This window comes from Hippopotamus amphibius, chromosome 12, assembly GCF_030028045.1.
Source record: "Hippopotamus amphibius kiboko isolate mHipAmp2 chromosome 12, mHipAmp2.hap2, whole genome shotgun sequence".
In the NCBI taxonomy this organism is placed as follows: domain Eukaryota; kingdom Metazoa; phylum Chordata; class Mammalia; order Artiodactyla; family Hippopotamidae; genus Hippopotamus; species Hippopotamus amphibius.
Window position 1 is genome coordinate 89,334,152 of NC_080197.1, and position 23,800 is coordinate 89,357,951.

At 52.5% G+C, this 23,800-nt stretch overlaps 1 protein-coding gene across 6 annotated transcripts in view; it reads left to right on the forward strand.

Moving 5' to 3' along the window:
- VDR (vitamin D receptor) overlaps positions 1 to 23,800 on the forward strand; it is a 57,294-nt gene that overhangs the window by 2,754 nt on the left and 30,740 nt on the right. Inside the window, exons 2-6 of one of the 6 annotated variants that reach the window (XM_057702962.1) lie at positions 626 to 760; positions 2,359 to 2,479; positions 17,748 to 17,855; positions 18,304 to 18,385; positions 21,432 to 21,579. In XM_057702962.1, coding sequence (XP_057558945.1) covers positions 21,443 to 21,579 — 137 coding nt within the window. In that variant the 5' untranslated portion in view covers positions 626 to 760; positions 2,359 to 2,479; positions 17,748 to 17,855; positions 18,304 to 18,385; positions 21,432 to 21,442. Of the gene's footprint in view, positions 1 to 625; positions 761 to 2,358; positions 2,480 to 13,122; positions 13,142 to 17,747; positions 17,856 to 18,303; positions 18,386 to 21,431; positions 21,580 to 23,800 lie in introns of those variants that run through there. The other 5 variants (XM_057702963.1, XM_057702964.1, XM_057702965.1 and 2 more) reach the window with 5 other exon arrangements.

Genomic DNA, 23,800 nt, shown 5'->3' on the forward strand with positions numbered 1-23,800 from the left:
ATCCTTTTCTCCAATTCCCCATTGACCCTCTCCTGTGTCAGTGCCCTCTTGGATGCACTAGAGAGAGTGACTGTATAATTTGTTGCCCAAACTGGGAGACTTTCAAGAGTGAAAGGGGTGAGATGAATAATTCCGCCAGGACAACAGACATAAACCCAAACCGTTCAAACTAGAAATTGAGGCATTCTAGCGAATGCCACCCCAGGCCCAGCAGAGGTCACAGGGATGAGGGAAACACGGGTGGGTGTGGATTTAATGAGAAGATGGAGGTCGTGCTTAATGATGGGCGGAAGATGGGGGTGGTCTTCTCTGTGATGTTATCGCCAATTGCAGTCTCTCCCTGAGGGCAGCCCTGCTCTCTGCTGCTCTCTCTCAAGGCTAGCCTACTGTTCACACCCTTCCCCTTCCCTGTGACTTCTCTTCACCCTTGACTCATGACCAGCCTCACCTTTAGTTTTCCTGCCCCACCCCTATCTCAGAAAGGGACAGCAAGGCCTGCCAACTCCCCTTCAGGTGCCCCTGGGGGAACTGGGATTTATACTGAAGCCAAGACTCAAGCTCACACTTCCTCTTCCCTCTTCCCTGAAATCTGCAGCCTCTTAATTCTGTCCATCCATCTTCCCAGACCTCTGGAGACCACACCATCCCGCAGGAAAGCTCAGCATTAAAGTGGGTAAACAACCAGGAGGGGAAGAGTCGTCAAACCTTGCCCGTGTGGATGAAGGGCACAGGTCACTTGTAATCAGGTTCCGGGGAAATGGTAAGCAAAGTGGAGGTCAGAGCTGACAGGAGCTGCATGGCAGGAGATAGAGTTAGGTTCCCTGGACACTGGAGTTTGACTCAGCCTGTCTGACTATTGGGGAAATGGTCCAGGGTGGGGACAGACTGTTCTTGCTCAACCCAGACTAAAGGCGTTGGTGGCTGCATCCTACCATGGGGACATGTGGAAGAGAAACTGCCTTCCCTTCTGCGTCTTTGGTCCTTGTGGTCCGGATGCTCAGGGTGGGTTCCCTGGAGAGTCCCCAGAGGTTCAGCATGAGAGTGACGGGGGGCCCCGGGTGTGGGGGTGGAGCCTTCTTGATGACTGTGTGTAATGACTCTGTCTACTCTGGCAGGAAGTCATTCTCATTACCGACAAATGAAAAGGGCAGGTGAAGACCTCTTGGGAAGTCCCATCCTTTGAAGCAACTTGTGGGGAGGGGAGAGGAGAGAGCTTCTGGGGTGGCAGGTGTGACAGAGGTGGCAGGCTGGTAGGTAAAAGCCAGGAGCCAGAGGCAGCAGCAGACACTCCGGGAGTCTGTGTGTGTCATGCCTTTGCAAACCTGCTGGGCAGGTCCCGTGCCAAGGAATAGACCAAGCAGTGTTCCTAGAACCAGATGCCACACAAAGTCCCCATTCTGCACAGGGGAGAGTCCTGGTCCGGAGCAGGGTGTGGACAGCTGCACCTGCGGGAAGGTGACGTTTGGGCAGGACCCAGCAGCAGGTTCCTGGGAAGCTGCTGCCTCTCACTGGCCTTCTGATAACGGGATGAAGCCTTGAGGTGTTATGCAAGGTGTGACATTCCAGGCCCTGTGGGGCACCCACGAGGCCCAAAGCTTTGCTGGTGACACGTCGAGTGTGTGCCACCTGCTGGCACTGGAATTGTAGCTCCAGGAACAGCTGCTTACTGAGAGCTCAGCTCAGTGGTATAGGAGCTGGGCCCCGCACACCATGCGCCTGGCCTTGCAGACCTGCCGCAGCCTGAGAGATGGGAACCACCGCTGTGTTCCTTTTACAAATGGGAAATCGAAACTCAGGGTTGTTCAGCCATGTGCCAAGGTGACCCAGCTGGTGAGTGGGAGAGTCAGGACTCACACTGGGTCTGTCTTAACCTCTGGGCACCCTGCCACCTCTGCCCTCACTGGCAGCGGCAAACATTCAGGGCTCACCTCGCACATAATAGGCCTGCAGAAATGTTCCTGAGCATCAGGCTTGGATTTACGTGCCAGTTTGAACGAGTTGACTGGGAGCAAGTTCCGTTTGCCCAAAGGTTACTCTGGGGACAATGGCTTCTCAGACAAGGCTCCCCCCTGGCAGACCCTCAGGCCTCGGTGCCTCTCTGGCAGTCTCAGGTGCCTTACGTGGGTAGGAACAGCAGAAAAGAACTCAAGAGAGATAGCTCTGTGTGGAGAGATTGTAAGGATCAAACAAGACTTGGGTGGTCTGGAAGGCAAATAAGAAACTCAGTTGCAAACAGACCACTTTATTGATGACCTTCTATGTGCTGAGTGCAACAAGGAAGAAAAGGCCATTGTCCCATTGGCCAACTGGGGGCTATTCTCACCTTGTTTACCTCTTCCCCTCTGGCTACCCCTTAAGGAACACTCTTGAACCTACCTACCTGGAAAGAGAAGGACTCCAGCCTCATCTGACAGCCTCTGCCAGGCACCGAGCTGATCACTTTCCTTGTCTCCTTGCATCTTCCCAGCTTTTCTTTGGAGTAAGTTCCTAGTATTCTCTCCAGCATGCATATGGAAAACCAAGGTTTAAAGAGATGCAGTAACATGCCCCATGCGGTAAAGTTAACTCATGACCACAGCTCTACACTGTGCTGGTCCTGGGCCTGGCTGTACAAACCATTCTAAGTGCCAGAGCCTGGAGACAGGTAGAAGGAGGAGAAAACGCTCAGCCTACCCATCAGCTGGAGTTCCCAGGGTTTCTTGGTAAAGGACTAAAATTTTAGGTAGTGCTATTAGAAGCTGTGCTAGCAGGCTTGTGGAATGGGAGAAACACGGGGTTTGAATTAGACACACTTAGTTTTAAATTCTGGCTTTGTCACTTTGTAGCTCGTGACCTTGGGCATGTTTCTTAATCTCTCCGAACCTGGGTTTCCTTATCTCGAAACTGGGATAAGCACAGCTCCCTCACAGAGCTGTGTGAGGATTAGAGATGATACAAGTCAAGCGCCGGGCATGAAGGAAGCCCTGGTAGAGCGTGTGCAGACACTCATGCTGTAGATACACGCTGAGGACCTACTGTGTGCCGGACACTATTCAAGATACTGGGAATGTTTTTACACATCTTCACTGGAGTGTAATTGCTTTACCATGTTGTGTTACTTTCTGCTGTACAACAAAGTGAATCCGCTCTATGTATACATATATCCCCATGTCTCCTCCCTCTTGGGCCTCCCTCCCACCCTCCCTATCCCACCCCTGTAGGTCATCACGAAGCACGGAGCTGATCTCCCTGTGCTCTGCAGCAGCTTCCCACTAGCCATCTATTTTGCATTTGGTAGTGTATGTATGTCAAAGCTACTCTCTCACGATGTCCCAGTCCCCCCATCTCCCCCCACCCCCCGCCCCGTCCCGTGTCCTCAAATCTGTTCTCTACTTCTGCGTCTTTATTCCTGCCCTGCCCCTAGGTTCATCAGTACCATTTTTCTAGATTCCATATATATGAGACACTGGGAATTTAACAATGAAAAGACTCTTACAATTGTTTTCAAATTTCCTAGATCAGAAACGTATCATTGTGAGAGGTCCTTTTAGAATGCAAGAATGGCTAAATTCAGATTCAGTAGATCGATTTCTCTTTCTGCCATTTGTTAGCTGATGAACTTGGAAAAGTCATTTACCTTCTCCAGGACTCAGAGTCTTAAAATCATTTTGTTTATTTTTTTAAACTGTGAAATACATCATACACACAAGAGTACACAATAGGCCTCTGTACAGATTAAAGAATCCTGTAATGTATCCTGTACCCACCATCTAAGTTCAGAATGGAACATTTACAGAACCTTAAAAGCTCCCTTTCCTCTTCCCATTTGCATCCCCTTCCTTACTCTCCACCACACCATAACTAATGTTGTGAATTTTAGGTAACATTTCCTTGCTTTTCTTTGCAAGTTATCATCTCTGTATGTTTTACGAAACAACATATTGTTTAGTTTTACGTCTTTGGAGTTCACGTGTGTTGTCGGTGATGCCCTTTTCTGCTCAATATCGTGCTTCTCAGATTCATCCATGTCGCAGCACACAGCTGTACTGATTAGTTTTCACAGCAGGGTTGTGTTCCACAAGAATATGCCACGATTCGTACATCCCTCCTCTCGATTAGCATTTGGGCTGTTTCCAATTTGGGGCTACTGTGACCAGCTTATACTGCTAGGGGTTTGTTGTGCTTGTCTTCCGCTGCGTGTGTAGGCATTTCTCCCTTCTAGGAAGGGAATTGCTGGGCCGTACGGAATTCCATGTGCGGCATGACTGCACCATGCCAACCGTCTTCCACAGTGGTTGTACCGAAAACACTCCTTTAAGTAAGTGGATGAAAGTTCCCATTGTTCCCCACCCTTCTTAACACTTGATATAGACTTCACTTCCAAAATGAAAAGGTGGCACTAGGTGAGCTCCTGGAGTCCCTTTTGGCTATAGTAACTGTATCATTCTCAACCCAGGGACCTGGTTTCTGGCTTCTGTGTGTGCCCGTCCAATGCGTTGTGCACAGGTGGCCCCGTGATGCCACAGCCTGACTCTGAGAGCCCTGTGCAGAGTCGCCAGGTGCAGCGGAAGCCCTTCCTCCCTGGGCTTCCACCCAGCGGGATCCCGTAGCTGCACACCCTCCCCAACACTTGGTGTTCAGTTCAACCAAGAGGCTGATGTCAGGGCTGAGAACATACCAGGTGCTCAATTAATACCCACTGAATTGCATTTTTTGCCAAATGGATTGGGAGGGATGTATATTTTCCCTGAGCGTTGATTTTTGAGGACAAGACCTGGAAGTATCAGGATCATGTGTGTTCTAGCTAACCAAAGCACATGGGGCTGGGGACAGGGATGGGATTTACATCTGTCTTAGGCTTCTCGATCATTTAAAGGCTCCAGGTGAGGTGAACTGAAGTTAATAGTCTCCACTGACCAATTGTTCAGAGTCTGGCCTTGATCTTTGAACCTCTGACTTGTCCGATTGGAGAGCAGGGGGTGTCCGGAAGATGGGGTGAACGGAACAGAGGAGGTGCCAAATAGGCTGGACGGAAGTAACTTCCCGCCTCTGGCAGAAGTCCGGAAACTCAGAACCTTTTGGAACAAAGAACTCTGCCCCGGAGGTGTTTTCCAGCATCATCCTGGCCAGCCTGGAACTGTCCCCCTCCCCCTCCGCTGGCACCACTTGCTGCCACAGGAGGAGGTGAATGCCCACAGAGAGTCCTTTCCCCTTCCAAGATGTGAGCACTCTGCCCGGGGGTAGAGGGTGCTGATTTTAAAGGTGTTAGATATACTCAGTGTCCTGGCCGCCAAATAAACAGCCAGCTGCCCTCCCGCCCAGCCACCCTCGGGACAAAAGAATGTGGCTGGCTGGGCAGTTGCATGGGCCACCCCAGCCCACAGTCCTGTAATTACCCATCTAGTCTGTGCCTGTCAGCTCCAGGGGTAGGCGAGCGCCTCTGCCCTGGGCCTCATCTTGGTCACCAGGCCCATGCTGGGCTCCGTGGCAGGGCCCCACCTATCCTTCAGCCACTTCCACCCTCAACGCTGCCCCAGCATCTCTCTCTACACCAACCTTTGACCCTTTTGAGGCCAACGTGTCATATAATAGCTGATAATTATAATAAACCAAAAGGTTACTTCATATGTTCTAGGCGCTGGGTTAAATGTTTTTCGGGCATCTTCTCATACATGCCTCTCAATAATCCTATGAGGTAGGTAATATTGTTATCCTCACTTTACAGAAGAGGAAACTGAGTTTGAAGAAGTTAAGAGGCTAAATTTCTTGCCCAAAGCCAACGAGCTCCCAAGTCAAAGCCAGAACTTAAATTCAGGTCTGTGACCGGATGTGTGGCACTTCTTCTCCTGCTCACTGCTTGTCCTGCACAGCGTCCCTGTCCTTCAGCTCCGTCTCCTCCCCTCCCCCTCCAGTCTGAGGACGGCTGGAGAAGAGGCAGCAAGTGGTGCTGGTGGAGGGGAGGGGGACAGTTCCAGGCTGGCCAGGATGACGCTGGAAAACACCCTCAGGGCAGAGTTCTCTGTTCCAAAAGGTTCTGAGTTTCCGGACTTCTGCCAGAGGCTGGAAGTTGCTTCCGCCCAGCCTATTTGGCAAATGCGCCGACTTCTTGGGTGCCATGATGTGAAGAAGTGGGGGATGGGCTGCCTCAGGTAAAATTCCATTATAATGAACACCATCTAAGATCTGATTGGCTTTGTTGAAATGGAATTATGTTAACCGGGGTGCAGTGGAAGAACTCAAACATGCAGCCTGAGAAACTGGAAGTGAAATGGAGTTAATTTGGCCTCGAGTGTCTCTTAGGAAGGCTCTGGGAGGGTTTGGAGCCTAGGAGAAGAGTCAGATGCACCCCAGTTTCTCCTTGAATGCCAGGCCCCCCGGTTGGTTGGGCGGGACTGGGAGGGGGCAAGGCTGTGGCTGTTCAATTGTCCATTTCCTGCGCTGTGCCGTGAGCCCTTGAGAACAGGTCTGAATCCCACCTCTGAGGTGTTAGCACTCCATGCAACACCTAACTCATCACAGACACACGCAATAGATGTTTATTGGGTGGAAATATGTTTGTAGATAGATCGGGTCCCCTAAGCTAGAAAGGAGAGTTGAAGGGCAAGTGCTTCATGTGACTAAAGCATCCTTAAAAAGCTGGGCTGCAGCTCAGATGAATCGTCCCAGTTATTGAACCAATCGTGCATCGTAACAAGTGCTAACACTTACTGAGCAGGTGCCATGAGCCAGGCATTGTGCGGAGCACTTTACACGCGTTATCTCATTTACTCCTCACAGACGAATGAGGTAGGGATTGTTATTTTTCTTATTTGACAGGGGAGGGAACAGCAACTTAGAGAGCGCAGGTCACTGTTTCTGGTCACACCGCTGGCAGGGAGGGAAGGCAGGGTTTGCAGCCAGGCACGCTGCCTCCAGAGCCTCTTCTCTCAACTGTGTCCCTGATCACAGAGCTCTTCCGAAGCTGGGGGCTGGTTCCAGGAACCAGGGCCAGGTGGGTAACAGCGAGTGCAAACCCTGGTGGGGCGGAGCAGAGGCCAGCAGGGTGGCCACTGGAACCCCAGCACAGTGTGGCCAAATTATCCAATTTTTTTATGGGAAACTGGACATCCAGATTTTTTTCTAAAGTGAAATCTATTTTTTAAAACACTGACAACTTGACAGTTGTCCCTGGCGGTCCAGTGGTTCAAACTCTGTGCTTTCACACTGCCAAGGGCCCGGGGTTTGATCCCTGGTTGGGGAACTAAGATCCCAAAAGCTGCGAGGTGCAGCCAAAAAAAAAAAAAATCAACAACCAATTAAAAACTCTATAATCCCTGGTGGTGATAGGTAAGGGGGGGTGACATGAATTTATTCATGGTCAGGTTTAGCCTGCAGGCCTCCTGTGTGTCCTCTGGTAGTTTCTTTCTTTTAACGGATGACTGTCACCTAGAGAGGGACCAGGAAATCCCTAGCGTATACAGAATTCCTTACTAAAGGCAAGAATGATTCCTCTCCGTGGGTACCCCTCACGTGGGTATCCCAGCACATGGTAATGCTTCACAATGCAGAGTGTTTCTTTCTGGAGGGTTACAATGAAATCTTTCAGTCTGATATGCCTTGAGTGAATCCTCCCCTTTCCTCCTTATCTTTCTCTCTCCCTCCCTCCTTCTCTTTCTCTCTCCCTCCCTCCTTCCTCCCTCCCTCCTTCCTCCCCTACTCTGTCTTCCCAGTTGGATATTTCCCTATAGATATTAGAAGGAAAGTTTGGTGTAGAGAAACCAGGAGGAAACTAATAGTCAAAGAAAGGATCTCTAGAGAAGAAAAAAAAAAAAGTGGCATTTTTGTGTTGGGCTCAGTAGGTGATGAATGAAGCAAATGAATGAAGCAAATCATGCAAATCGGAAACCCTCCTGCACTGTGGGCTCCCCCAGGCTGCTGCAAGGACCTCCTGCTGCCAGAGAGGGGATCACGCTCCGTGTTATACTCAGAATGTTTTCTCACAGCCTTCCTGCTTATACCTGAGCATAGGTCTCTTCTCCCTCTTAAATACTTGGAGAATAATTGTAAACTAATAACTAACATTGGTATGGAGTATAACAACTTTTATAACACAATTTTTTAATCTCATCTGATACAACAATCCTATGAGATAGGGATGGGTATAGAATCCCCCCCCCTTTTTAAGTGTTCGTTTATTTATTTATTTGGCTGTATCAGGTCTCAGCTGCAGCACATGGGATCCGTCTCTGCAGTGTGCGGGCTCTTTGTTGCAGGCTCTTCATTGAGGTGGATGGGCTTCACTATAGTTGTGGTGCATGGGCTCCAGGGTGCACGCAGCCTCAGTAGTTGTGGCATGCGGGCTTAGTTGCCCTGTGGCATGTGGGATCTTAGTTCCCTGACCAAGGATCGAAGCTGCATCCTCTGTATTGGAAGGCAGACTCTTAACCACTGGACCATCCAGGAAGTCCCTAGAATCCCCTTTTTGAGGCTTGGTACACTAGCAGTGTTTAATTCTTTTCCTTCCATTCCATAAGAGAGCAGCAGCCATGGAGGATTGAAAGCTGGTGTTCAGGGAGCCCTTGGCTCCCCCAGGCCTTTCTTTACCTGCCACCCTCACTCCTCACCTGACGTCCACAGGTGGGGGGGGTAGGTGGGACGACCAGAGTCTGGTCTCCACCTCCCCGAAACTCCCACTCCAGGGGACGTGTGGCATGGGCACGGGGAAGGTCCTAAACCAGTGGGTGGCGCAGGGCCAGCCTCTTCTCGTGCCCGCCCTCACTGCCTGTCACCCTGAGCTATTGTTCCCCGAGTTGGGCAGAAAATAGCTCACTCGAGAGAATGAGTTTTGTCTCTGTTAAACTTCAATCCCAGGCTACTCAAGAGCCTGGTTGCAGAATTGTTTTTCAGGTCAGGGGGAGCTCTGGGAAGAGTGAAGGGTGGGGGAGCAAAGGAGAAGTGGTGGGTAGAGGGGCACCCCCTCTCCCCCCGCCCCCAGGGGCCATGATGGCCACGAGCACTGGCCTTCTTCCCAAGAACGCTGCCATCGGGCTACCCAACTCGTGGCCACTCCAGCTGACGTCGTGCAGCCTGCCCAGCCAGCTGGAATGCAGTTTCACTCACAGCTCCTTTCACTGAGTGCAGGCCCTGAGCTGGTCCATCAGGTTCCTTCTCCAGCGATGTTTGCCTCTGCCCGAAGGAGTGTTGAGTGAAGTGGGTGCAGATTCTGTTACCCGGTGTGGAGGCCCAGGTGGGCAGCTGGGGGGCTGCAGACAGCTGACTGCCAAGGAAGGAAAGAGATTGTTACTCTGGAGATCTGGGCTCAGCTCCTCCAGTGACCTGAGGCAGCACTGAATGCCACTCTGTGCAACGAATCTGTTCCATCTTTGCCTCTGGGTACCAAAGGAAAACAAGGAAGAGGAAGATGGCCAGTGGGTAGAGTTGGAGGAGGGGGTTGTAGTTTGGAGAGCATTCATGGGGTAGGACAAAGGCTGCTATTTCCTACCAGGTTGTGGCCGCAGGGAAGAATCCTCCAGTGGTTTTCCCTGAAACATTGAAAGGAGTGGGTTCTCTTCAATAATAACTCTAAGGGAAGGTTGGGTTTGTGTCATGTTATCGGCCAGCAGTGAGCTTGGACACCTGGACTCAGGGTGTGGGCTGGCATGTGCCCGCATGTGCAGGGGATTTCCCACACGTGTCCATGGTGCAATTTGTTTGTGACCATTGTGTGTGTGTGTGTGTGTGTGTGATGTCCTTAGAGGGATTCCTGGCAACAAGGAAGTGACCTTGTCGACTGGGAGAGAGGAGTGAGCCAAGAGGGCTGGTGGAGGCAGGTCTGGGGACCAGCTGGCTGTGTGGTAAGTCAGCTCTCCCTGTGCCCGGCAACCAACTCTGGCCACCCTGGACAGATGGATGCATTAAATAAGGATTGACTGGCGATGTGCTGCTGAATTGTTCACAATTGCCGTCCGCCCTTGTTGAACCTTTTGTTCTTTCTTTGGGTTTCGTCTTACAAAAAGTACATTTTTCTATTTAGCTGGGCTGGATTTTCCAGAATTCTCTCCTCTGTCCCTCCCTTCCAGCTCAATTACTGATGGTCTTCTTCCCAGGGTAGAGCATCCCCACCACAGGAGAACAAGGGGTGTGCACCAGTGCGGCAGAAGAGGCCCGCTGCCTGCTGACCTGAGGGGCCCTTTCTCCATGAGCCATCGGGAAGGAGGCTCGTTTTTACTTCCTTCCCAGAGCTCAAGGTCGATTCAGGCTGGAATGGAAATCTGAATGGAGTCTGAGAGTCTTTGGTTACAAAATATCATTGCCATCATTAAAAATTCCTGGTATTCAGGACTCAGTGGGTTTACTAGAAGAAGTATTCGGTAGAGGAAAGAATGGGATTTACTTCCAACTGAAATGAGTGCGGTTGGTTTATTTCTTCCTGGTGGCCCCTCTCTCTCTCCAGCTATGCAGAACTAGTTTCTCTGCCTCTAACGTACTCTTTCCCTGTTGCCTCATCGCCTTTGCTCATGTGGTATCACCTGCCCGGACCCCTCTTTACCCTTCTCACCCCTGTCGTGTTAAACTATGGTCCTTCCTGTCTCAGTTGACAGGCAGAGAAGTGACGTCCTCTAAAGAGCCTTCTCTCCCTCTCCGAGACCAGGCCAGGTGCTCTCCCACGTGCTCCTTTCACACCTGTGCTTACCTGTATCACAGCACGGATCTGAGTTGGAGATTCCTGTTTGTCTCCCTCAGCAGACTGTAAGCTTCACGCGGGCCGGGTCTCTGCAGCTCACCATGGTGTCTCTGGTTCCTAGTATATGGCTGGCCACGTGGTCGGTGCTTAAAACCAGGCAGGGGTCACCATCAGAGATAAGGCATCAGAGGCCAGAACCAATACCCACCACAGTGTGAGGCCAAGAAGAAGTGCTGTGGCCTCCTGGGCCCTCCAGTAGGGTCCCCAAGAAGAAATCTACACAGCAGAGTGGCTGGAATTCTGACCAAACAGAAGCTCTGGAAAAGCTCTGTTGGGCAAATCATTCTACATAGGAACTGAGGAGAAGCTTGGGGGTGTCTGCTGCTGCCGTCTAAAAGAAATGGAACCTCCCCACTTGGCCTCTTCCTGAGACGCTTCATGAACACAGGAGAAGTGTTTACCTCCTTACTAATGACGCAGAAGAGAGACAGGGTGGCTTTCGGTAAACCAGCCCCTTATGGAACTGGAGCTGCGCGCGCGCGCGTTACCCCAGCCCTACCCATCTCAGAGGACCCTGGGATCCCTCATGGATTCTGACCCAGGCCTCAGAATCTATCCTAGGATAAGTGAATGGCTTTCCAGGGCTGCCAAGAGCCGGGGGCAGTGAGGAGTCCAGGCCCGCTGAGCCAGAGCCAGCCCAGTGCCTCGCTTAGGGGCCACAGCAGAGCCATCCTGCTGCCGGGGTAGCTGCAACCCTTACTGCCAACCCCCGGCTCCAGCCCCCTGGCCTCTGCCAGCCTTTCCCATCGCTGCCTTCCGCTTCCTGCAGTGGTGGGCCGGCGTGGGGCGAGGAAGTGCCGCTGCCCTGGTGACCGACAGGGGGCCCCACGGGGCTGCAGAGCAGGCTCCCACCACGGGGAGAACAGATGTATGAGAAGCCCTGGATGACGGAGGAGGTAGCAGAGAGACTCACGGGGTGAGAGAGAGAAAGGACGGGTGAGGAGCAGAAGCAGTCAGTAATCGGTGGCACCTGGGAGCCATGGCCTCATCTTCCTTGTGGAGGAAGAGTCCAGATGTGTAGCTCAGCTCCTCTTCTTGTCGGGGAGAGATTAGAACAATCCATTCTCCCCACCCCTCGCAGCCAGAGTTTTGGGAGCCACAGCCAGGGGGTGGGGTAGTCAGTTTTCTCCGCAGTTCTGCAGAGATGAGGCTTTCTGGGCATTGTTTGTTTGGGGTGGAGCATTCGGGATGGAGAGCAGGCTTCCTGGCCTCCGTGGCACCTCTCCGGGCCCTGAACTCTCCGATGATGGTACTGACAACGGTAACCACACTAAAATGAAAGCACACATATAAGGCTACAGTGTGAAAAACATAAAAAAGATAAAATAATAAAAAATACAGCTACAGTGTGCCGGGCCCCGTGCTGAGTGCTACACAGAGGTCTCAGTCCCCAAGCGCTACCATGTCCCTATTTGTAGACGAGGATACAGGGATGGGCTCTGGGGGGAGCTGGACAGTAGTCGGGTAGCCGAGGTGTCAGGCTGGCCACGGTGGTTGTGGAGGTGAGCAAGGATCCTGCATGTCTTGCTTGCAGCTGGCAGGACCTGGGACTTGGGTGCTATCTTTCCCACGGTGCAGGGAGAATCTGAGTGATTCAAAGATCACATTGATCCCAGAAGGAAAATGAGGAAGAGAAGGCTGGCCAGGGGTGGACTGGAGGGGATAGACCTCAAAACCGTCTGCTCGGGCATAGGTAAACTTGGGCCTACGTGAACTTGGGCTGGGGATTAGCCGTAAGAAAAATGCTTAAGCTGGGTAGAGGGTCATGGGGCACTACAAAGTGGCCTTGGGAATCACTTGGGAAAAAGAAGCAGCTCTTTCCTCTTATCCTGGGGCTTTTTTTTTTTTTTTTTTTAAAGAAAATCAAGGAAAATCCCATTTAGTCATCAGTTGCATCAGCAATGCTAGGGGTTCGGGTGTCCCCAGAAGAAGGCTAGACCCGCTCTTCCTGTGCTCTTGGTGCTGTCCCTTTGGGCTGCCTCAGTTTCTATTCCTTGGTCTCCAAGTCACTGAACAAAGAGCCTCCTTGTCCCATCAACTTCCATCTGTGGCAGATGCCGCAGGGAAGTACTCCCACCCTAGTATCCCAGGAAAGCCACCCAGGGGAGGGAGATACACCCAGGCCAGCTGTATCCCGCTTCCCTGTAAAATCGTCCCTGACTGTCCTGAGTCCTCAACTATTTCTTCAGGCGAGAAGCCAGAGCTGGGGGCCGAGATGGTCAGGCAAGAGCGAGTGGGTACCCCTCACCCAACTCTTTGTTTTTCTGTATTGCTTGTAAGGATGGCGTCCGTGTTGGGTGGTCTTGCTGCAGTCTACATCAGGGCCTCCTCCGTGGCCTCTCCACAACTCTCCTCTCCAAAGAATGACACTCACGCCCCTTCCGTGGCCCATTGCTCTCCATCTCACTCTGTTTCCCCAGGAAGCTGCTCGGGCTGGAGGTGAGAGGTCTTGGGACCTGGCCAGGGTAGGGGTAGAGAAGCCTTCTTCCTCCGTGTGTGGCCTTCCACGACTCACGTCCTCTCTGGTGGTCTCGGTTTCTCCTGCTGTGAAACCAGAGAGATTGGGCGGCAGCTACGATCGAGCCTGTTCCCTATGCTTCACTGGCCGCTGTCGCTGCCCACGCTTCCCAGCAGTGACAGGGCACGGCCCGCCTGTTACCTGGAGAGCAGCAATCAACCCAAGAAATCTTGTTGACAAAGCTGAGGGCTGAGTTTCCACTGGAAAAAAAAGCAGCTTGCAGGAATAGTTGTTGTTGATAAGAAGTGGAAATACGTCTAAGTAAACTACATACCTCCCATCCCACTGCCTAGAGCCTCGTGGGTTCCTGTCTCTGGGTTCTGCTCAGCTCCAGCAAGCTGCCCGTGCTCCCAAGAGGGACAGGACAGTCTGCCAAGAGAGAGTCTTGATGAATGGCCGGTAGAGTGAGTGTCTGTAGCGTGGTTTCTGTGGAGTGACCTGCTAACCCTTGACACGGTATGGGGTGTCAGTTCATGACCTCTATCAGATTCTCAAAGGTGAGGTATATTCCCCAAAAAGTTAATGAAGAAGCACCTTCAGGGGCAAAGTTATTCCCAAAACTGCTGGGTCATCAGCCATTCAATTTCCCATCCTTCAGTCAGTTGTTACACAGTTTGGTCCACCTCAAGCGTGTTCCTAAGCTGCAGTGCTGGGGGCCAGCCTCCCCTGGGAACCATGTGAGCCTGAGACAGAGGCGGCAGGCTGGCTTGCCAGAGCTTACGCAGCTACGCACACTGTCCCACAGGGCTCTTTCCTTGGTCTGGAAACTTCTCTCCTGGTGAAACCAAGGAGGCAGACCCTGTCTGCACTCATCACCTTATTCACGGCCCTTGTGGGAATCATGCTCAGATGCGGGACATTTATGAGGTCTAAATCAAAATTAAATAGAGCCAGGCTAGCTTCCTCTGCTTCTCCCCTGAAACCTCACTTGCATCATAAACTTTGTAGAGTTTTTTCTATTTTTTGTGTGACAATGTTCCAGCAGATGAGGAATGGGTTTCTTTTTCTCGTGTGCATGGTGGTGCCCCGTGCTGACCCGTCCTCCAGAGACCCTGTGAGAGTGGCCTAGTAGATTCATCTTAGATGACTGCAAAGAGCTGGTCTAGGACCAGTGGTTGAAAACCGTAGGGGCTATTTCATCTGTGCATAATGAAGAATTTTCTAAGCATAGAGCCATCCAGAGAGTGTGCATTGCTGTGGGAGATAGTTCTCCAACAGAAAAGGTATGTAAGTACAGGTTAGAAAAGTGGCTAGAATATTACAGAAGGGATTTAAGATGGTTGAACTACGTCGTGTTACGTTTCCTTCCAATCTTGAGATATTCTGAGACGACTGGTATCCACTGGGTTTTTACTTTGGAAATGGTAGTCCCCAGAAAATAATTTCTGAATGTTCTCACCCATATTTAAAATGTGAGTGTGTGTGTGTGTGCTGGAACTGGGGAGACAGTGGAGGCGGCAAGAATGGGGCCACGTTCTCACCCTATAACACACGATCCTCTTTCCTTGCCCTTCTTTCCGCTCTATTCCCCCTCAGCTTCTTCTGGGAGGTAATGCTGAGACTGTTCTGGGGAAAGAATGTGTGCATTTGTTGGGGATGGGGAAGAAGGAAGACAAGGCGTCACCTCACCTGGTCGTGATACTGCTGTACCTAGGTTATACTAGAGTAAAGAGACAGCAAGTAACAAGTTGGGTAGGTCACACAGCGTTCAGCACTCTGTGGGCACAGTTGCAGGGATGATGAAGTGAAAACAGCCAGAAAAGGGTGTGCACGCCTAAGCCCACGTGCAGTGGTGGCTGGCGTGTGCACAGGCCCACCCGCCCCAGAGAGAGCCCAACGTGTGGTTCACTCCATATGCGCCGCTTTTAGGGAGAAGAGGAATTTTCTCCCCCTCTGCTGGGAAATCACTTAGCTTTTCATTTCTTTCTAGAAGAAGAGGGAGCTTTAAGCTAATGTCAACAAGTAGAAAGCCTGTTTTGACCAGTCCAGTCCCAACCCTGCTGAGGGTGGCCCCTCTCTTGGGCTCCCAGTCTCCTCAGGACCCAAAGGGGCCACATCACTCCTGCCCTTCCTGGGCCTTAGCATCTACGGGTGAGTGGTCTTCACCTGTTACTGGGAGGATTGGGGAGAAAGCTCAGTGAGGGAATTTCACTTCCTGAATGGTCTCAAGGTCTCATCATGGTGGGAATTCGGCCTTGGAGTTGCACACTTTCAGAGCTGGAAAAGACCTCAGAAGTCAGACCTCTGTCCGCCGCTTGGTCCTCCTAGAGTCACAGCTTTACTGCCCTCAGGACTCCAAAGAGGGTCCAGTGATGCACTAGAGTTAAACTGAGCCCAGCAGCACTTTGATCCTTGTCTTGCTAGGGCTCTGCCCAGGACACCCTCAGCCCCCACCCTACAAGGCTGTCCCTGGTGAGACTCTGCCCAGGGATGCCCATTCAGCAGAATCCACTGGAAGTTGGGGTGTCTGCTGTATGAGCTGACGGGCAGACGTGTGGGAGAATCAGTGGTTGTGGCTTCGATGACTGGAAGGAAGCATATTATCTCCTCATTTCTTGCTAAAGCAAGGTCAGGCCTGGGGTCAGGCTCAGGCAGGGGTTTTGATGTGGGATGCAGACACTGGAGGAATGGAAGCCAGGGGCTTTCTGCAGAGCTAAGCTACGCCCCCTCTGCATCTCTGAGGCTCAGTACTAGGTGTTTGGGTATTTCTAAAGCAGGGTCAGGAGGGGGTGGCTCTGGGGACAGCCCCAGCAAAGGCGGTGGGATGTTCTTATACTCAGAACATGAATTGGGGGTGGGGGTTTTATGATGTGGCAAAGCGGATAGTATTAGGCTGTTTTATTTTTCCACTTGGCCTTTTTTTTGCCCTGTGTCTTTGCCCCATTTTCCATGCATTTGGACCTACAGGCTAAATCTAGGACAGTCTTTTCCAAAAGTAGTGCAAAGTTTCATGGGGAGGAGAGGCCCATCTTTTGAATGGGGCTTTCCCAGATAAGAGGGTTTGGCTGGCAGAAGAAAGATCATGGCTGACTTGGGAGCCTTGGAAGAAAAAGTGCCAGGACATTCTTCTGTCATGACCTGGGGATCATCGTGTCTGTTCCTCCCTGGTTTAGTGGAAGTGAAGGGCGTCGAGGGCTTAGGGGTGAAGGTAAGACTGAGATATCTCCCTTAGGAAAGGCAGCAGAGCGTAGACTCAAGGCTCAGCTGCCTCGGTTCAAATCTGGGCTCCAAAGGCAATCGTCTTCTCTGTGCCTCAGTTTCCCCATGCCTAAAATAGGGATAATAACAGTACCTGCCTGCGAGGTTGTTGTGAGGATTAAATGAGTGAGTGTACAGGAGGAACTTGGAGCAGAGCCCTGCATGAGTATTAGCGCCTGTGCTGGGATGGGAAGAGTGGGCAGGAAGCAAGGGCAGCCTTTGGCCATTGCAGGCAGCCTGTCCTCGTTTGGTCCCTGGCACCACCACTGGCCTGGTTACGGGACCCTGGGCAAGTCTCTCAAAGTGCCCTACCTGGAGTTTGGTTTTGCCATCTGTAAAATGGGACTGCTCCTCATCTCACAAGACTGTTAGGAGGTTACATGAGATTCCAGATGGGGAGCTTAGCAGGTTGGCACAACATAGATACTCATACACTTTCTCTTTCTCAGGGATGGTGGGCTACCTGGATCTCAGGTCTGACTTCTGAGTATCTTAGGGGCTGAGGTCAGGAAAGCAGTGGTCCTTCTGGCCCTCACCTCAGCCTTCCAGAGGAGCAAGCAGGGAGTCGGGGAAATTGCTAAGGCTGTGGGGTAGAATCCAGAAGAGCCTGGTTGGCAGGGGGGCCTTGGACTTAGGGCAGAGGGAGCAGAGGAGAGCCTGGCTTAGGGCAGGTGGCAACGTGTCTGTCCCCTGCAGGTACCCCTCCTCCCGCCCTGGTCCTTGGGAGTGGGCCAGCCCCGTTCACATTATCTCAGTAGGGTCCACTGACACTGTCCTCAGGTGTTCCTTGGGGGTGGGAAGTGCCTGAGGGAGTGACAGATGGGTCAGTGGGCTGGCGGTCCTAGGACTGGGCCCAGGGCTTGGATGCCCCTTGGGGCCTCCCCTTCCCTACGTAGTTGGGCCACCAGGAGGCAGAGAAACAAAAGCTGAGGGTCTGAACCGTCCCATCTGGGGTTTGCCTTAAAGGCCGTTGCCAGCGTCAGCCACTTGCATATCTGTTATCTCCCCAGCCGCCTCCTGTTGGCGTCAGCAAAGGGAGGAAGTGTGTGTGTGTGTGTGTGTGTGTGTGTGTGTGTGTGTGTGTGTGTCTGCCTGTCTGTCAGAGTGCACAAGTAGTGCTGGGTGTGGGTGGAACTGGGAAGGGTGAAATTCCACCAGCCTCACCTTGGTGACCCCTCACACCACTAAGACCCAGAGTCTGGACACTAGAGTCAGCCCACCTTCAGCCTTCGCCGAGGCCGGGGGTGTTGAGCATGTCTGGGAAAGAGCTAAAAGTGGCAGAAAACATCCTGTTTGAAAGCAGTGCGTTGCTGTATTTAACCCCTGCAGCACCTGCTCCGCCTACACCCAGTCTCCACTGACGGCAGATCCCAGACACCTGTCTTTGAAGACATCCCAAGAGGCCAGGCCGAACCTGCACTGTCCCCAGCTCCCGAGGTGCCTCTGCGTCACCCGGGGCGCCGGTCTCCTTCCCGCCCTCAGCAGCCTGCCAGGCCACCCTCTGGCTCTGCTTCTCCGAGCGTCCCTAGAACCTGGGGGTGGGGGCGTTGGGAGCAGTGCAGCTCCCTTGGAAGAAGCCCTTCCTCCCTCCCACTGCCCTCTGCAGCAGGAAGGCTGTTTCCATTTGCGCACGTGCCGGATGCCGTCTCCCACTCCTGCTGTGCCAGCCTGCGGGAGGGCTGTTCCTTGCTGCCGGCTGGGCTCCTACCCCTTCAGCCCTGCCAGTAATGACATGGCATGTCTGCCCTCCACAAATCAGCTCCCTCAAGTATTCAGTTCCTGGACTAAAGTCCCTGGAAAGAGCCTCTCATCCTGCTTGATGGGCTGTCTAGCCGTGAGGGCAGCTCTGAGCTGTAGATAAAGTGTTTCCCCTTTTGCATTTCAGAGTCCTTTTGGTTGGAAGCATCGGTGAGCCCTCACAGAAGGGCACCCCTGGGCTCAACTTCCTGGCCCCCCTGCTCATTCAGGTAGGTGTTTCCTCTTCAGCCACAACCTCCTGGCTTTCCATTTTCTGGGGGCGAGGGCAGAGGAGGGGGCACGGAGGGGGAGGCTGGGCACAGAAAGGCAGTGGGCAGGGGGAGGAAGAGATAGTCCCTTGCCCTTGGCACACGTGGGTCGGTCCAGTCTTCTGTCCGCAGAGTCGAAAGCAGCCCTCGGCTGAGACCCGGAGCCAGGCCGATCGGGGTGGGGGCTCTGAAGGAGGGGCTTACAGATGTCTAGGCCAAGACCCCAGGGGGCCATCCAGCATGGCGATGTTTCCTATTCAGCTCCCACCTTCTGTCTCTCTCCTGCCCTCCGCAGTCTCTGCCTGTCATTGCTGGCACTGCCAGCTCTCAGGCCACAGTTGCCTGGGCCTCTTCTCCACCTCTGGACTCTGGTCCTGGGTCCTGGCTTTTCTTGGTAGCAGCGCATAACCCCAAGCAGGGCTGAGTTGCCTCTCAGTTCACCTGAAATTGTCCTGTTCACTGTGGGCCTCTGGCTGCCGGGTCCAGCCTTCTGTCGGGCCTAACCCGGTGCCTGGGGCGCCACCCCTGGGCCGGGAGCCTTCGAGCCATCACCCCGTTGCAGGAAGGCACAGCTGCCCGGCCGTGGTGTCGTGTTGTTCCAACCCTCTTGCATCATCACGTCTCCAGTGAGCCCAGGTGATGCTGAATACTTGTTGTACTGATCTGACTGATTTCCCTCCACCCCCACATTTAATTTCTCTTTTTCCCACCAAATTCACCGGATGTTTGGTTGCTGGATGACACAGACTCTGTAGCAACACCACGATGACTGGGAGTTGCAACATCTTCGCTGACCTGGGGTTAAGCCACAAGCATCCTAGACAGTTTCTCCTCTTACCCCACAACGGTATTGGGCCTCTGGGATCCCTGCCCACTCTTTGGATGTGTGTGATGCTCCAGAAGCCTGGAGTCAGCCTGGACTTAATATGGCCTATAGGGACAATGCTCTCAAACCCAAAGGCACTCTCTCTTTTATTTTTAATTGTTTTACAATTATGCGATGTTTTATATATACAGATGAGCATATAACACAGAACATAGTTGTTTTAGTAATAATAATAAGATACCGTATACCTACCACTCAAAGAAATGGAACGTGGCTAACGCCTCATGCATGCCCTCCCCAATCTTCCTCCCTCAAAAGTTTCTGTTCATCATCTCTTTGTTCTTTTTTTTTTTTTTCCAAGTGTTTCTTTCTCTGTCTCTGTGCAGGTGTATATATATAAACATTATAGTTTAACAAGTTTCAACCTAGCTGTGGTAGGGATGGGTGACAGGGTCACTATTATTACTTTAAAGTTCCCGGAAAAAGAAAAACTGAAAGAGAAAGTTAGGGGACCTGTTACATCTGTCTGTGATCAGGACCCTTCTACCACTTCACGACTGACAATACCTGTCCTCCTCTGTCCCACTTCCTTTGTTCGGCTTGATGCTCTTGGTGAAATTTTTTTGAAAAATTAAGCATTTGTTTTGTGCATTTTGTAATTATAGTTGCTGGGGAACCTCAGTGTTTGGGCTTCTCTGGGCCTCGTTTGTAAAATGAGTGACAATAACAGTACTTGCCTCGGGACTTCCTGGCGGTCCAGTGGTTGGGATTCCCAGCTCCCACTGCAGGGGACACTGGTTCGATACTTGGTGGGGTAACTGGGGTCCCGCGTGCCAAATAACAATAATAATAATAATAGTACTTGCCTCATTGGGGTGAGATGATGATGGAATGAAATAAGACCCCACCGGGCTTTGCTGTGCCTTGGCTTAGATCAAAGGCCTAGTCATTGGAAAGAAGCTCGGAGCCTCCCAAGGGCCCCCAGAAGCTACCTCTCCCACCTCCGTGGAGGACGTGGCACCAGGGTAGGAGGGAGTAGAGTGCTTGTCCCCTCACCACTGGCTTTTGCCCTTGTTCTTCTTCTGTCCTGAGGGACCCCCCTGCCCTGGAGTCAAGGCACTTAAACCTGTAACGACCCCTGTGAGGACTCAGATAAAACTGGGAGGCAGCAGGGTCTGAAACCTTTTCAGGGAGGCGGGAGGACCCCAGAAGCAGCTCCGAGCTGACAGCAGTCGGGCTCCGAGGCAGCAGGTGAAGCCAAGGTACCGATTTGCCTAAGGGAAGCCTGTCAGCTGCTTCCTAAGAAGGAGATCCCAAAGCTCTTATATTCTGTTCCCTCTATCTCTTCCCCGGTTTCTTCAAGCGTGAAATCCATCTCTAGATGATAATGTCTATTTATAAAAGCCATCTCTGAAAACAAAATTAGTTCGTTGCATGACTCAGAAGGACATTCAGAACAATGTGTTGAATTTATATTGGAAAAAAAGAGAGGGAGAGAAAGACTTGGATGACTTTGATCCCAGGACAGCAGGGGCACAAGACCTGTTCCGTCCTGAGCTGCGGGGCTGCGAGGAGCTGGCACTGGCACGACAGGGTCTGATTGGGGCATGTCATCTCTCCCCTTCCCCTCACCCTCAAGGAAAGAGGGGCTGAGGGTTTCCCTCTGCGTGCGAGGCTCTTGGAGGGCCCCTCTTCCCTCTTGCAAGGGGCACTGAGGCAAGAGAGGCCTCTGACCTGCGGCAGGTCCGCTGCTGGGGTGGAGTTGAGGCCAGTGGCACACGTGTGTTCGTTCACATACTCCTTCCTTGCTGCCAGCGAAGTATGACACAGTCTTCAGCTGAGGTCAGCAGGGTGCAGAGAGGCTGAGCATCTCACCCAAAGTAGCCCAGCCCGTAGGCGCCCGATGCAGCCCCTGCTCCCTGGCTCTTTGACTCCAGGCCACGCTGTGAGCGGCACCACAGCGCCCCCCGCAGATTTGCCAACCTGGGTTGGCAGCCCCGTTTCTGCTCACGGCCAGCAGAGTGTCAGGAGTGGGAGCTGGGTACCGAGAGCCGCGAGGGGAGGGCGCCAAAGAATCCTGCTCAGCCTGGGCCCCCGGAGCCGCCCAGCTTTGCTGAGCTCCCGGCGGACGGGCTGCCAGCCGGTCCTGGCATCCCTCATCCCTGCCTGCTGTCCTTGCAGTGACGGAGGCGATGGCGGCCAACACCTCCCTACCAGAGCCCGGCGACTTCGACCGGAATGTCCCCCGAATCTGCGGGGTGTGTGGAGACCGAGCCACCGGCTTCCATTTCAATGCCATGACCTGCGAAGGCTGCAAAGGCTTCTTCAGGTGAGTCCTCCCCAAGGACGAGGGGGAGGAGAGGAACAGCATTTCCCATGAAGAGCTCCTGCGTTTCCCATGTCTCCTTCCTTACCAGGCCCAGGAACACGCCAGCTCTCAAAGCCCTTGGACAGGGTCTGGGTGAGGCTGTCTTCTTTCCTCCCCAGCCCTCAGCTCCAGCTCCTCCTCTGACCCTCTCAGAAACTGCTTTCCTAAGGTGGCAATGCAGGTCCCCATGCCAGCTTCCATTACCCCTTGACCCACATCCCCCGGCGCCAACCCACACGTCTGTCACCCTGCAGCAAACCTCCTGTGCGCTGATGATCACGGCTTCCTAATCTAAGACACAGGTGTGGCCTCAGGGAGGCCCAAGAACTTGGCCTCAGAACTTGTTCCCCCACCACCTCCCCAGCCCCAGTCCAAATCAAATCATTCTCTGGAACAAAGGAAAGTACATCCCTGGATGGACATCCATACTTTTTTTTTTTTTAATATTTATTTATTTATTTATTTTTGGCTGTGTTGAGTCTTAGTTGTGGCATGGACGATCTTCCTTGTAGCATGTGGGTTTCTCTCTCTCGTTGTGGCGTGTGGGCTTAGTGGCCCTGTGGCATGTGGGATCTTAGTTCCCCGACCAGGGATCGAACCCACATCCCCTGCATTGAAAGGCGGAGTCTGAACCACTGGACCACGAGGGAAGTCCCTGGACCTCCATACTGATCTGTGCCCAGATCTGAATCCACATCTTGCTTGCCCCGGGTCAGAAAACCGACCCCAGAATGCTCAGGAAGGCCCAGGTACTCCTGTTTGGTCAGAGCCAGCTTCTCCATGAGTAGCCTCTTCTTATGTGAGCCCAGCATTGCCAATGCAAACAGCATGGGAAAGTACTGGAAAGGCTAGACAAAGGCCGTTCCCATCCAGAGCCAAGGAGGAAGGATGGGGAAGGGAGGAATTGCAGGAGGAAATAGGAACCATGAGAAATTAGCATTTGGCATATTTTGGAGAGGGAGAGAGAGAAGGCTGGAAGAAGACGGCCAAGAAGGAGCGTCTGTATAAGTCTTGTTGGAGGTGAATAAAGCTAATGATGGTAGGGCTTTCCATCACATAGAGGAAAGAGCAAATCAAGTCCAGAACAAGGAATCCTATTTCCCTGAACTGGCACTGAGGGCAGCGTGAATCAGGGGATGTGTGTGGTGCTCCCCTCCAGCTCAGGAACGGCTGGACTCTGTGAAGACAGGCTCCCGACTCACCTGCCCTCTGTTGTGGGAACCGGCAGTCCTGGAGTTTCATTGCCTTGAGCAATCGCTGGGTCCGGGGTTTCTGTGGGAGCTAATTGCCTCCTTGGCCTGGCACCGGTTGCCTGCTCAGCTTCCCAGCAGCTGCTCCCCAGCTCGGGGAACCAGACCGGCAGCATCGCTGGCTCCGGGTCCTGCTGCCACGTTTTTTGTTCCTCTGGCCTGAAGCCCACACTTTCTGCAGGGTGGGCCTTCCCGAGCCCAGGCCTTGCGTCCCAGATGCTACCTGGACCCTTTGCTGCCAGGGCCTGGGAATGGTGGAGCTGCCTTCAGAGTGAAAGTGGAGAAGGAGTCTGGGTGCTTGCATCAGGGCCTGCTTCCCGTCTTAAATCCAGGCAGAAATGTGTGAGCTCTAGTGCTGCCGTGCCATTAATTAATCGTCTGTCTTTGCTCAAATCTCTTTACTTCTCTATGTTTCGATGACCTCAACGAACCACATGGGTGTATTAATACCTGACCCCTCTAGTATATAGAATTAATCTGAGGATTAATAAGATAATGTACATAAAAGTGCTTTGAAAAGCATAAAGCACAATATAAATCAATATTTATTTGATCCTGATGGCTCAATGCTGATGTCCTTCATGGAACCCTATCCTAATAAACACAAGTCCTTCTAGCCTAATAGGCAAGAGTCTTTCCACCCTCTTTTTGTTTTTTGTTTCACGCACTCCCTCGCAGATTTTAATGATCATCTATGATCCGAGCATTGGGCTAGGAGCGGGGAACGTGGGGACCCAGACAAAGATCATATCTCATTCGTCTGCGACCTGAAGATCTCTAACAACTCTCGGTGCTGTTTGGTTGATTCATGGAGCCCATGAATCCCATGAAACCCCAAATGCCCTCCCTTCCCAGGCCACCCGCCCCTGGGGTTCAGCTCTGGGAGATGGGACTCTCAGGTGGTTGCTTGTCCAATTATGACATGTGAGAGG